Consider the following 13923-nt stretch of genomic DNA (forward strand, 5'->3'; position numbering starts at 1 on the left):
AAATTTTCGATCGGGAATCTCGAAACATCGGCTCGATGTGTAAGTAATGGTTTCGTCGTCCATCAACAAGAACAGGAAGAAAGATTTCTTATACGCGTGATCATCGTGCGATTTTCACTGGGCGTTATATTTTGATTCATCGAGATATACGTATATCGGTGAAAGGAAGTTAGCAGCTCATAGATCTGTCCTTTGGTTTCAGGGAGCAGCGAGGAATCGAGACCTGGAGCTGGTGAACCTGGAAAGTTGGGAGTGAAGAAAGCAAGACCGAAGGCTTCGTCGCCCAACCGACAGGGACCACAGCAATGCCAGGTAGAAGAGTTGTTATTTTTTAAACATTGCATATCTTTTTCATTCAGTTGTTTTAGTTCGATATACGAGTCTTTCGGAAGCTGAACTGCTGCAATTCCTCTTTCAATAAATTTCTCAATTTCATCAGACAAGTACAAGGTCGATGTTCAATTATCAAGAATCTTGATTTGGCTTACTTCCTTCAGTTCGTTTATCGTAACAAAACTAGCGTAATAATGGCAAAACCTAAAGTGAATTTCAAACAATAATGTCTACAAGAACGTGGCTTACTTCCTCTTTTCAATTTATGGGATTGGTCAGTCTGGTTTCTGAATATATATATAAATAGTTCATCATATTTTAAATGTAGTTAAAAATAACTAAAAATTAATACTGGGAGCGTGTATGTTGTGATTGTTTGCATAATTCAACGAAAGAATTATGTATCGATGCTTTCGTATTTCGTATATGAAGAAACTCACGAAGAGAATCATCGACTAACATTAGCTTTTCTTTAATGACAGTTTTATTAAAAAAATATATTATCCAGATTTTATAATTTTACTTTAAAAAATACTCTAAAGATAATCTAGTTCATTGCTTATAGAATCCCAAGATTAGTCACAAACAAAAGTCACAAAGTAAAAGCGGTATAAACATGTCAGTGGAATACTTGCAATTAAAATTCTGTGCGATAGATCATTTGACTTACTAATACGTTATCACGAACAATTTTCTTTCAATTAAAAATCGAATTGCCAGTCTTTCAAAGCTAAGCTCGTGATTACAGTATTCTTTCAACGTTCGAAATATAAAAGAAGTCGTTCCACAGTTGGATTCACGTGGAACGTCGAGATAAGAGAAGCGAGAACTCGAAACATGCTTTAACGTCAGAGGTGAATCGCCGCTCGGTCCGATCAGCGTCCCCGGTGACGTTCGTTTGACAATTTTATTAACTCGTCGGGACTCTGACTGCAAAGAGAATTTTCAATGAAATCGCGGAAAACGAAAGAACAGTTCATTAGCGACATGCAGACGATCGAATTAGAATGTCGATCGATAGCCAACGAAGTGTGCTCGCGAAACCGCAAGTCCACAAAATCTACGCCAGCTTACCGAACCGGTTTCCTTTTATTCTCTCGTTTCATGTTTTTACTCGGCTATTGTTCCACATGTACTTTACTTTTTATCGCTCTTGTTTCCCTAGGCATTCTGCTTTTCGTTTTTTCGTTTACGATCCGCGTGCTCCTGCGTTCTATAATGTTACAATCTTTTTTTCGTCTCGTTTCTTTTTTCTGCGGTTTTAGTTTTCGCGTGCCTATATTTCCCGGAGAAAATTCTTTCCTTTTTGCTTATGTCTCGCGTGTTCTGTACGTGTAACATTTGTTAGATTTTTCCCGGAGAGTAGCAATCGCAGCTATCGAAACTCAAACGTTTGGATTTCGACGCGATTCGCGATCGTAAACTTGAAACGACTAGAGAATATAGTTGATTACGATTAACTTTAATTAACTGTGGAAAGTTAAAAAAAAGGGCGTTTCAAACTATATGATATTGTTCGGACATTTTAATTTTGAATTTCTAGCTTCAAATACAACATTTTGAATCCATTGAGAACTTTAACTAGCAATTTTGCACTTTGAACTTCGATTTTTTGATGTTTGATTCTTAATTTTTCATCGCTCGTTTGAGGTTTTAAACTCATTGTATTCTTTTTACAAAAAAAGGAACAGCTTTTTATACATATGATTTAGTATAATAGATCGGTGTAACTTAGTCGATTATGATAGAACGATAAACTGTGAATAATTATTATTCCATCGTTGACTAATTGCTGGTTTATGTTCTTGTATTTTGCGTACCTAACGCAGCTTAGCGGAAGCGTATCTGTGTAACAACCGAATTAGGCCAAAAGTTCAAGGCCATTTCGGTACTATCCGCTTCGTTAGCCGTGTTCGATTTAATTTCTATTCCCAATTTGTGAACAAAGTCAAGAGAAATATTGGAGCGAAACCTCTCAATCTGCAATTCAGTTCTATCTATTACTTTTAGCCTCAATCAATATGAAAAGTAAAAATGACTCTTTCCTACTATTGATTTGTATATTCCGATATTTCAAACTAATGTTATTTTTGCTATATTTATTTATTTACTTACGAACTATTTAATAGTGAAATTTTCATAAACTTATCACGTGATTGTAATAGTTATATTCATTTGATTATAATTTTAAATATATCAATTTAATAACTATAAACATAAGAAAATTACATAATAATATTGTATGATAAAAGAATTTTAATTAATATCTTCTCTTTGTTACATTATCAAATTTGTAAATTCCTGCTTTATGAGATTTGTCTCAAAGAATGTAAACTATGTTTGATAGAAATTAAGCATCGGTATCTCGACAATTTTGTACCATCTAACTTAAACCAAGAGTAATTGGGAATATAATAATTCAGTTAAGTCTGTTTGCATATAACCGGTTAAATGCTCAAACGTTTCGCTCAGGTACAGACGGCTCTAGAATAAATGTAGAAACGACTACGTCCGTAACATTCTCTGTTAATTTACATCGCGGTGAATCTCCTGAACATTAATAATTAAACACACGCGTTGCGTACGACGCGAATAACGTAAACTGATTTTCGAACACATCCAGCTCAGTCGGTACATTTAATTTCATCTCTTTGAAGATATTTGCAAGGGCCATGTCAAAGCGAGAATTCGAATTCGTATTAATTAAATGTCGTTTCTTAGAGGAAGTCTGTTTATCGAGCAAAATACGCATACTGCAGTTTCTCACAAGAACGTTTGAAAATTGTGCCCTTTCAATCTCTGTTTAATTCACTCTACACGTATAGTAATTTCCACAACGTTATACAGATTTCTACAACATTGCACGTTATTGCAATACATTTAATCTAACAAAGATAAATGTTGAAGTAGTTGAAAAGTCGTAACGATATCCAGATCGATATTTGAATATTCTAAACGAGACTCTTGAAATTGCTAATCGCTTGCCGAAATTTTAAACACATCCTGATACTTCCAACGAATGAAACAGACGAGTCTACGACAAAATTAAATCTCACATCGAGTTCCATAATATTTGTATAAAATCGTTCTGTAATCATTTTTTAAGTAAAACTTTCGAAACAATCCTTGATATAAATAAAAACTTTTTCTACTAATTCAAGAGTGAAATTTTGCTTCGACAGGAGTTAATTATTTTCTATTGACAAACCAAAAGAAAACTTTGTGCGTTGAAGGGTTAAAAATTTATTTACGACCCGATTGTCTTAAAGTTTCCCCGTAATAACGTTTTCGAATCATCTCGTCTCACCCATGAATCTCATCGAAATCCTCCAAAATTCCCTGAAATTTCGTCTCCCTCCAAACTAGTCCGTTCGATCATAGTCGTATATAGGTATAGTTGCTAGATACTCGCGGCACGTGTGCGTTTTTGCGTGCACGCGTGACCCAGATTGGTATGAAACGACCGAGACGCGAAAGCCACGCTTCTATCGATGCCGGACTGTTTATGCAGACGAGCTTGCAGCGGCCAAACTGGTCGTCGCACACGTGTACACACATACACAGGCAGGCTACATTACACAAACAACGGTGGATAGTGTGTAACTCGGAAAGGCTGTTGAATATTCAGGCGATGCGATCCTCGAGCAGCCAGGGGGAACACGCCGCCTCGTCGAGTACAACACACGAACGCAATATCTCTTCGTTCGCGTAACCGAGCAGCGTAGTTACGTCAAGGACCATTTAAGGAAGCGCGACTGTTTTTTCTTTTCTTTGTCTTCGCGCACCCCGTTTAAGTTACGTCACGTTGCCGTTATTCTCTTCTTTCGCTTCGTTCCTCCTCTTTCTGCTCTGCTTTTAGCGAATACCGAGACCGAACGTTGACACTTTTTAGCAAGCTGTTCGATAGAACGAGACATTGTAATTTTAAGAGAAAAATAAGAATGGAGAAACGTTGAATGTTGTTGAATACCTGAAAGATCGGCTGGATTATTCCGATTCGTTATTAAATCGGCAGAAATGATTGTTTTCAGCGAGAAGAATAATTATACGGAAGTTTTTGAGTTGAGAGAAGGACGAGCGACCTTTTTAATGCTTTGTTGAAAATAACAGCACATTGTTCTTCGGTAATTGTTTTTAAAGTATGAAATGAATATACTCTTAAGAAGGATAATAAGAAAGGAAATTCTGTTAAATCTGTTAAAGCAAAGAAATCATTAAAATTGCAAAGTTCGTATGACTTTAATTACGATCATTTCTGTACAACATATTGCGTTATACGTTAAATACTGTGCTAACTTGGCATTGAGCTTATAACTGGAATAAAAATTATAAAAATTGAAAGCTACGGAATGTATATACTAACTTTCCTTGGCGTTTTCAACTTCTTTTTTTTATTCTAAATACAACTTTCCGGCCAAAGCTGAAGATAATTCGAATATCTATAGCTAGTCTCATCCTCTGCCCTCAAAGTGGCATCTTCGTTTTGTATTAGCAACTTGGATAGCTGAGAACCGAAGGGCCGTGAATTACGGGTCGCCTTGTTACATAATTAAATGATGACTTGGCCGACTTGTTGACAAGCCCCGTCGATGTATCGAGTTAGCGACGAATTAAGCTGATCCTCCACCGCTCGATTATGGCTCGGATATTGGCACGAAGGATCCACAAAGGAGAAGGAGAAGGCGAACCTGGAGCAGAAGTGGCTCCTAGCTCGTGCCTCTCTCGCTTCTAAACGACGACCGTGCCGTAATTTTACAGGAAATTAATAGTTACAGGTTGCGCGGGGATCGTGAAAACCTTGGCGAATCGATCCGTGAATTATCGGCAACTCGTCGTTCGCCGTTTCATACTTTTAATTGACGGCTCATTTTCAGACAGCCATTCGAACCTCTTCGTCTTCGATCTCCTCGATTTTATCGGTTTGCTAGGCTTAAAGTTGTATTTTTCAAATACGCAGATACATTTAATAAGCCCCTTCGTGACTTTTGGTAAAATTTGTCCGATCTTGTTGAGTTTGAGAAAAATTACTTTTACTCTGAGAAAAATTTAAGTAGTAGCACATCTGCTGCTTTCTTTTCACGATAATTGATTCAAATTATTGAGAAAAGAACTAATCGATTAGAGTTTCATATTTGCACAAGATAACAAACCGAAATACATGGATTTTGTGAACTCTTTCGATCTAAGTTGCTGAGAGAATTTATCTTCGTAACGAAATGTATCTTTCATGTGAAACGATCCTGATTTTGCAAGAGAAGCATTACTGTTATTAAATATAGCATTAAGAAGTAGATAAAAGAAGCAGGTTGTATCCTTCAAAAAGCGGCTGACAATTATACGTCAAGCGTAGGCCCTGACAAATGTTAGCCTTGACACCTTTATATTGTCTCCATTGTACATTTATAATACAAGCTACTCATTCTACTTAGCAAAAACTTTTTTGACCTTGCGTTGGACGGTAATTTAATTTTCAGAAAAGAACGATGAAAAATTAACTTGCCAAGTTAAATTGTGAAACAATGCAAATGCACGTATACGTGAGCGTAGCTGGCCATGCAATTGCCGGTGCCTGGGACATAGGGAAGCGTATAAATTCTCATAGTGACGTAGCCGCGTGTCCATTGTCGCAGAACAATGTAACGGATCCTCGAACGGAATGCGCGAAGATCACAAGCAGGAGGAACGTCCAAGATAATTCGAGCGATCGCATCGATCCTTTCAAGGAGCAGCAGGATACCAAACCTGTCGGTCATACGTACACGTGTGTGTACGCGCGTCGGTGGTCGATTCACGGTAATCTGAAAGCGAGGAACACCGAGCACAATGGGGGTAAACCGATTGAACCGAGCGAAATCTGATGGCATTCCTTCTCCTCTACCAAGTTCGACCTCTCTTCGTTCTCCTCTGTGTCTCGTTTTCGTCGAGCATTTCCCTCTTTTCTCTCGTGGATTCACCACTCTCGCAGACTCTCACATCGATACACACAACACGCTTACACAGTGAGTCCTGAATCCGATAACTTCGTAGAAGGGTTTTGAGAGTCGTTGACCTCGTCTTCCGATTATCCTCTCGCGATTCGAGCACACGGAATCGAAACTCTTCGAAGTTGGCATACAACGTACTCGCCAACGATCGGACCCGATAAGCGCGCACCTCTTTCAGAGAGCACGGCCGATCCGTTTCCCGAGTTATGGGACGTTAAAGCGTGCCGTTGCGCGGACCGTGCAGGTCGTTAAGTTAATTAATTGACTAGGAGGTTACCCGGTTGTACGGCCCGCTCGACGTTACGTGGCTTCCACCGAGAACACTTGCAAAGATCCGCCTGCAACCCCGGCAAGATGGGTGGAGAAACACTTCGGCTGATCGATGAAGTGGTTCATCGGGATTTATGGAGATGATTATGTGCGTCCGACTACGCGGTATTTTCGTAGTTGGCGCAGCTGTGTTTATGGTTCAGAGAGTTCGAGAGGTAGCAGGGGAAGGGGGTTGAACGATACTTGGAAAGGTTTTATTCAATAGGTATACTTCTGGGTGGTAAAGAGGTTCTTTGAACGAAGGAAATGTAATTCGAAGGAACTGAGGATAGGAATTTTGAGATAAAGTGAAATAAATTATAGTGGAAAACGTAAGTATTTTGATAAGAACGTTAACCTTCAAATAACTTAGACGTTTCACGATACTGAATGATCAAAATTTCTCGCATCGGTGTGACTTATAATTTTTCTCTGAAAAAATACATTCGCTCGACATCTGTCATTGACAAATGACACGTGCCAAACTTGGGATTAGTGAAGGCGTGCGAGTAAGAAATTCGATTACGAGGCTGTACTTTAGTTGGCCGTCTTTTACTTTGAATTCGCTAAAAATATCTCGGCAATTAAGCGATTCTATCTTCCTACCATCGCAGCAAATACGCGATTCTACTCTGCTCCTCTACCCTACATTCTATCCCTACATCATCGTTAGCAGATACACTCGCAACAAATACTCCTCCTCACTCTGCCAAAACTCTCAACTCAAAACAAAATCACCAACCTCTATCTTCCGTACGAATACCATAAACCCTTCGTCAAGACAAGAAATCCCTCGAAGCGACAGGGGCTCGCATTCCCGCACCGGTAATTCCATAATTCCCCATTGAAAACGAACTCAAAACGGGGCTGGAGCTCGAGCGAGTGACTCGGCGCGATTGTCGTTCGCTTACAATGAAGGGGCTTCAAGTAGCGTCGCGACGCTCGTCGTCTCCTTTTCCTCGCGACGTATTCCGTTCGTGCCTCCAAAGCTCCTACTTGCGAATAATATCCCAGGACTACGAAGTCGTGGCGTGGTTCACTTTTGTGTCCCAGCAACGACACAGCAGCCAACGACGAGTTCACCTCGTCGACGTTGGCTCGCTCATTATTTACGGGGGCGCGAGTTTCTCGTCTGCCTGCTGGCTGCTGGTAATAAGATGCACTTCTTTAAAGGACTCCGCCTGCAACAAATTGCATTGCCCAACCCTTCACCCTCCATCTAGCGTCCTCGCAGACCGCCCTGCTTTGAGGCAACCTCGTCGAGACGAATGTGGTTAGCCAGAACAAACGTTAACCGGATAGTACCGTGGACGCGTTTTAAGCTCGAATCAACCAGCTGCCTTCGAACCAGAGGAGGATTAACGAGGTAAACTCTAATGCGGGAATGTGTCGATGTTTCAAGCTGCACTGTTGTTTTTTTTCAGGTTTGTTCCCTTTTTTTGTGGTTGGTTTTAGGAAGTAGAGGGCTGAGCATGTGGACAGACGAGATTGGTTAGGGTAGATAGACTGGAGGATTGTCTGAGAATCCTGTGTTGGTTTGTTTATTTTCATTTGTATTGGTTTGCTTAAAATGCTGATGGAATTGTTTGTTTAAAATGCTGATACTATAACAAATACACTGATATTCAGATACTATTTATAACCACGTATTTTTTACGCGCGTTAACGATCATCTTAATCCTCGTTAGCAACAAAACATCGAGAATCCTAAAAAAAATCGCACAAATGAATCCTTCTTAACTAATCTCTTCGACGCTTATAATAAATCCCAAAAAATCCTCGAAGTAGGTCGTCTCCTCATTTAGCAGCGTGGCGTAACAGCGTGAATGGCGAAAACAAACGTTAACAGAATCGACCAACCGACGATATGCCTCTCAGACCACGAATCGCCGTTTCTCCTGCCATCGTCTAACTCCATCCATCGACTCTCTCCTTCCAGCTTCCTTTCCCGGTAGCAGCCGGGATGAAGCTTCATCCCTAACGAAGTATCAATGTTACCAGCGGCGGATTACGTATTCAGGAGCGGCGTTGCTCGGTGTACATTGGCGGGTTTGGCAGCGCGGACACGAGGAGCCTGCTGCTGCAGACGTGCACGTTGATACGTTGCCGGGCAGAGCGGGGGTGGCAGAAAGCCGAGTGGCGTGTCTGCTGGTGGCGGCAGAGGGATCGAGAAAGGCCAGGAGTAATGATGTTTGTTTAACTCTTGAGGAAGGACCGTTAGCGGGACTGGAAGATACGGGTTTTGGCACGAAGATGATGGTTAAGGGGTGGAACGACCAGCCGGTGTCGAGGCCCGTTCAAACGTCTCCGTTCTTTTTCATCTCGTATCCGTCTCTTCGTCAGCCTCTCTAGATGGTCCTCTCTTCGGGCCTAGCGGTCCTTTTGCTTCGTAAATTGAAACTCCCATGTATTCAAGTCCGTCTATCCGCAGCACCTTACGAGTTCGGCTACGTAAATTAGATTTTCTGCTTAGGAACCGGCAGTATGATTTTCTCGGTCTCCTCCCTTTCCGTAGGATTCGTCGATCTTCAGAAGTTATCTTCAGGAATGGTTAGGGAACTATTTAAGAATTATTATCTGGTTTGAAGTTAATGTAAGGATATATACAATAAATTATAAACAAGATTTCGTGGTCGTATATAACACTATTCAATTTTTTCTCAACTGTATCAACTATACCAGTTTAGGCAATTGCAACAGGAACTGATTTCTCTCGTCGCCTTGGTACAAGCAAAAGTTTCAAGCTTACCAATTGGAAAATAGAGAGAAATATTTGCAAAGGAATTTCCTCGCAATAAGTAGGTCACGAATGTTATAGTAATCTCCTGTACGTATGCAGATCGAGTAAAAGAGGTCCCGCTAAGAAAAGAAGAAGAATACGATATCTGACAGAATTTAGCTTTTTTTTAATTACGATAGAAAAGATCTGACAAGCAGTAGTTTAATTAAGATTAAAAGCCCGATACAACGAATTGTATGGTTAACTTGTCTTTCGATTAACCTGGATTCTACTGACGTAGTTGCATTAAGTGCAGAAGATAGAGAAAGAATGCGAGGGAGAGGGTTAGAGAGGGTGTTGTATATCTTCCGCGAGGAAACATAGTTTTGTTTTATCTCGAATAATAAACTTCTCTTTTTGATAAGAGGTTGCATTTTATGCGCGTAACGGCGGTTTATTTAAATTAGTGACCTTAATAACCAGCCTTGAACTATGATTCTTCATGAATTTCATTAAAAGATAGCGTGCGAGTTTTCATTTATGGATCTTTCACGTGTCCTACGTGATATGTGGTTATATGAAGATATTACACACAGTGTTCCGCATGGAATGTAAAAAATTTCTCAATATTAACTTGAGAGATCATTTTTAGCAGACTCTGAAATACTTTGTGGATGAACAGTGTAATATAAAGAAAAGATAATAAGATATAAATATATCGAATACTAAGATCATTGACCCAAAGGGAACAGCAAGCTGCAAACAAAAGAAACCGAGTAAGATTCAAATGGTTAATAGAAATCACCTGATATTCGATCAAAGCGCCAAAGCCCAGTAAAGATGATGGATGCCTCGTATCATTCTTTCGAAAGATCACCTTGGATGATGAATGACGATAGAAAAAGAAGAGACAAGAGAAAAAGAGGAAGAATTCATAAGCCATATAGGATACATATTTCCTGGAAGTATCGAAATTCTAGCAGCCGTCTTCCCGTACGATCGTCCACAGAAAACCAGTAAATTTCACGGCTCAAGTATCAGCGATCGCTGAGTCGACAGTTTATCCTTTCTTCTCGTTCCATTAGGAAAACGGAAGTTTCCGGGCATGGATCGAAGGAAGAAGGAAGAAAGTTGGTGGTTCGATTGGAAGGCGAGGGAAATTTCTACGGACGAGTCGAGTGCGCGACTTATTCGCGTTCGTCGTCGTCGTCGTCGAAGCCAGAGGCTCGATCGAACCGATGAAAATAACGGCGAAACGAAAAGTGGAAAGAAGTTTTCCGATAATGGAGCCGAGAATCGTGGATCCGTCGCCACGTGCTGGCCGCAGCTGCATTGGAAATTAATTTCGACTTAACGATGCGAATTCCGAACCCGGCGTGTCGGTGGATTTCCGATGCGTTACGAGTTTTTGATGCGTGTAGATTTCCAGAGGGACGAGAAGAGTAAATGGGCGGAATCGAAAGTCGAGTTTGTTCCCTGGGATTTTACGATTCGAGGTAACGATTCGAAGTTCGCGCGGATGATGGCTATTCGGCAATTTGGAGATATATTAGTTGCTATTGAAATGCTGTAAATAGAAGTTTGATGAAGTTTTATGCGACGTAAATTCATACGAGGGATGTTTAGACTTTTGGCTTGGAATAGAAATAAAAGCTGCTAGAAACACAGGCTAATATATGTACAATGAATTGTAAAGACCGATAGGGAGACATTTTTTACTTCTTCAGGAAAAACGCTTTTCCATATGACAATAACTTTGCCAGCTAGTATCTTGTCCAGTAGTCACGTATTATCAAATTGTCGTTTCATTAAATTTGGCTGTGGAATTCTCTTGAAAAATATTTACATCAAAATACTAATCTGAAAAACATTGGCTATCATGTAGATACATATTTAGTATACATTTAGTTTTTTCCATAAAATTTGATGTATTTTCCATTCATTGTTAAAAGTTAAGAGGCTTAGTAGCTTAAGTATCAAAATGTTGAGGATAATTGTGAGTATAATAAATAAATCTGACTTCTAACCCGATGTTTTAAGCGTCGTTATCGTAGCGATGAAATGTTGTACAAAATGCAAATAGCACAGTTGCTCTTTTGATAGTATAATTACGATATAATTATGTGTGCTAGTTTTTCTTAATACAAATCTCTCTGTGAGCTCGTGTTTCACATATTCTCCCGGATAAGCTGACATAAATATTCCTGCAGATTCATTTATACTTATATTCATAAACATTTCTGCGTTTTTATTTTGTACATATTTGCTTTCTGTTTCTTATAAGAGAGGCTTTTTCAGTATCTCTTTCACTACGTCACTTTTGAATGTAGAAGCCGTGTAACTTCTATTAATGAAGAAAAACTGGATATTAACAACATCAACGTTATACGATAAATAACAAAAATAAGACGTGTCGTAATTTATTTGACCCAAAATTATCGGTATAAATGCAATACCACGATATTTCTATTAATCTTAATAAATTCATAAACTAAATTCATAAACATGGATGTTTATGTAAACTCATATTGTATACACTTTGCATTACATGTTTTTTTACATAAATACAGACTCTTGGAAATAATTTGTTTCGCTTACTATTAAATATCTTGAACGCTGTACTTTCGATATTCTATATATATTTGCATTTTGTAGATTCCTCCATTTTTCAATTTTACACAATTGCATAAGCATCCGTAGTTTATTCATAACAATAAGCTTAATATTAGCTTACTGATCACTCAACAAAATGCGACCTATTTTACTATTTCTAAATAGCAATTTAACACTAGCTCACAATTTCCAATATATCTCGAGGAAACCTTGTCGAACGCAACATTGAATAGAAAGTAAAGGTGAAAAGTAGCGGGAGAGTTTCATTGAAATTTTATCAGAAAAGCCATTCGTTCCTGGACGAATTCAAGTCAGGGAATTTGGCACAATGTTTGACGGTAAATTCGACGCCAATACCCGGTATTCTTGCGCGGCTTGTGGGTCTTTCAAATGAAACGGCGCCTATGCCTTCGGCCTTTGGCTTCCTGAAATAGTTGTTGTAATAGTACACTCCCCTGCCTGAGAAATAAACCCAATTCTACATACTTAACAGGCATACCATGTCTAACACCCTCGACCGTGTCTTCGGCCTTTCTGCTGTTAACACGTGAAATGTTGTGCCGACGTCTCACGTTAATTGAGAATTGTGCAGAACGGAGTTTAGCCTTATCTTCCTTCACACAGCATGAATTCGACTTCGAAGAACTTCTCTGTTTAAAAATATACATAAGATAATAAATGATTTAACTATTCCCCCTCTCTCTCTCTCTCTCTCTCTCCAGACTTCTATTTCGTAACTTTGTTATGAATTAAAGATGTTTGTAGAAAATTCTTATTGATTTTGATGCTTCGTCTATTCTACTGTGTATGAATGAATTGTAATGAAAAAAATCTATTTATGTATTGAACTCTTCCGAACTACTTACTATGTGACATGTACGCTATGATTTATTTACTAATAATGGCGCAATCAAATTTGTCGATTTCTCTGTTTCTTTTTCTTTTCTTTTCGTTATATTCGAAGAACTGTGATATTTGAAATTTACACCATGTGTCTATTAATATCTGAACGTTTTACTCTCCGAGTATTCTCTTATGCGAACAGACTGTCTGCTAATAACAGATGATTTTTTCTCTCTCTAATAGCATAAACGAAAATAAATGAATAGCAAATGAAAATAACGAAGATATAGCCATCTTCTCGCGTCAAAGATTTATGTAGTTTGGCGGTAAAAAGTTAACTGACAATTTCCTCGATCGCTACTTGAACAAATGAAATTTCGTATCAGAGAAAAGATTGTTCTGTTTCCCGAATATTTTTGCCACCCTATTAGTTTAGCTATGTGAGGCCCCACTGTACATTAAACCATAGACGACGTAACCAAAGAAATTCGAGCTACTGAAATGGATCGTGATTCGTTTGAATGAAAAGGAGATCGCAATAACGTACAGGCAGAGTCAGACCACCCTGACGCATGCTAAACGCGAACGTGGAAACGCCGCGCAATGGTATCTTTATCGACGTTCTAATGTCCGTCGTAAAGCGCGTCCGGCCTGGTTTTACGACGGCTACGCGTGGTAATTGAAAATCGTGTCCAACCTCGTTCCGTTTCACGTGTCCGTAATGAACCGTTCGAAACGCGCGACGGCCCGCGCGGAATTGCGAACATTCGCGCGATACGCGCTGCGATTACCGTGTATTAAAAGCGCGGCAGTCTCGATTGGAAGTCGTTACACTTGATTCGACGTCGATCGCCGTTCGTGATACTCGTTAGACCGAAATTTTCTCTCGTTTCGATAGAATTCGTTACCTAAATCGAGATAGTTTCGTGTAATTCAAAGGTTGAAACGAAGAGTTGAATGAGGCGTTAAAAAAATAAGATACAATTTTTTTCGCGAGAAACGAGTAGATAGGAAAATGATACCAGAACTTTAATTGACGAGATTAAAGTAGATATGGAACTTGTACGAAGAAATCAATGCGAAATTTTAGTGTGCGAAGTGTGGCGGAGATTGTAAAATTAT

The 13923-nt window shown here is 39.3% G+C and overlaps 1 protein-coding gene across 1 annotated transcript in view; it reads left to right on the plus strand.

Moving 5' to 3' along the window:
- LOC100746455 overlaps positions 1 to 13923 on the plus strand; it is a gene marked incomplete at its 5' end in the record, with an annotated part of 240012 nt that overhangs the window by 90879 nt on the left and 135210 nt on the right. Inside the window, one exon of the mRNA XM_033320534.1 lies at positions 203 to 312. Within this exon, the coding sequence (XP_033176425.1) occupies positions 203 to 312 (110 nt within the window). The remainder of the gene's footprint in view (positions 1 to 202; positions 313 to 13923) is intronic.

This window comes from Bombus impatiens, unplaced genomic scaffold, assembly GCF_000188095.3.
Source record: "Bombus impatiens unplaced genomic scaffold, BIMP_2.2 scf_0318, whole genome shotgun sequence".
NCBI lineage: Eukaryota > Metazoa > Arthropoda > Insecta > Hymenoptera > Apidae > Bombus > Bombus impatiens.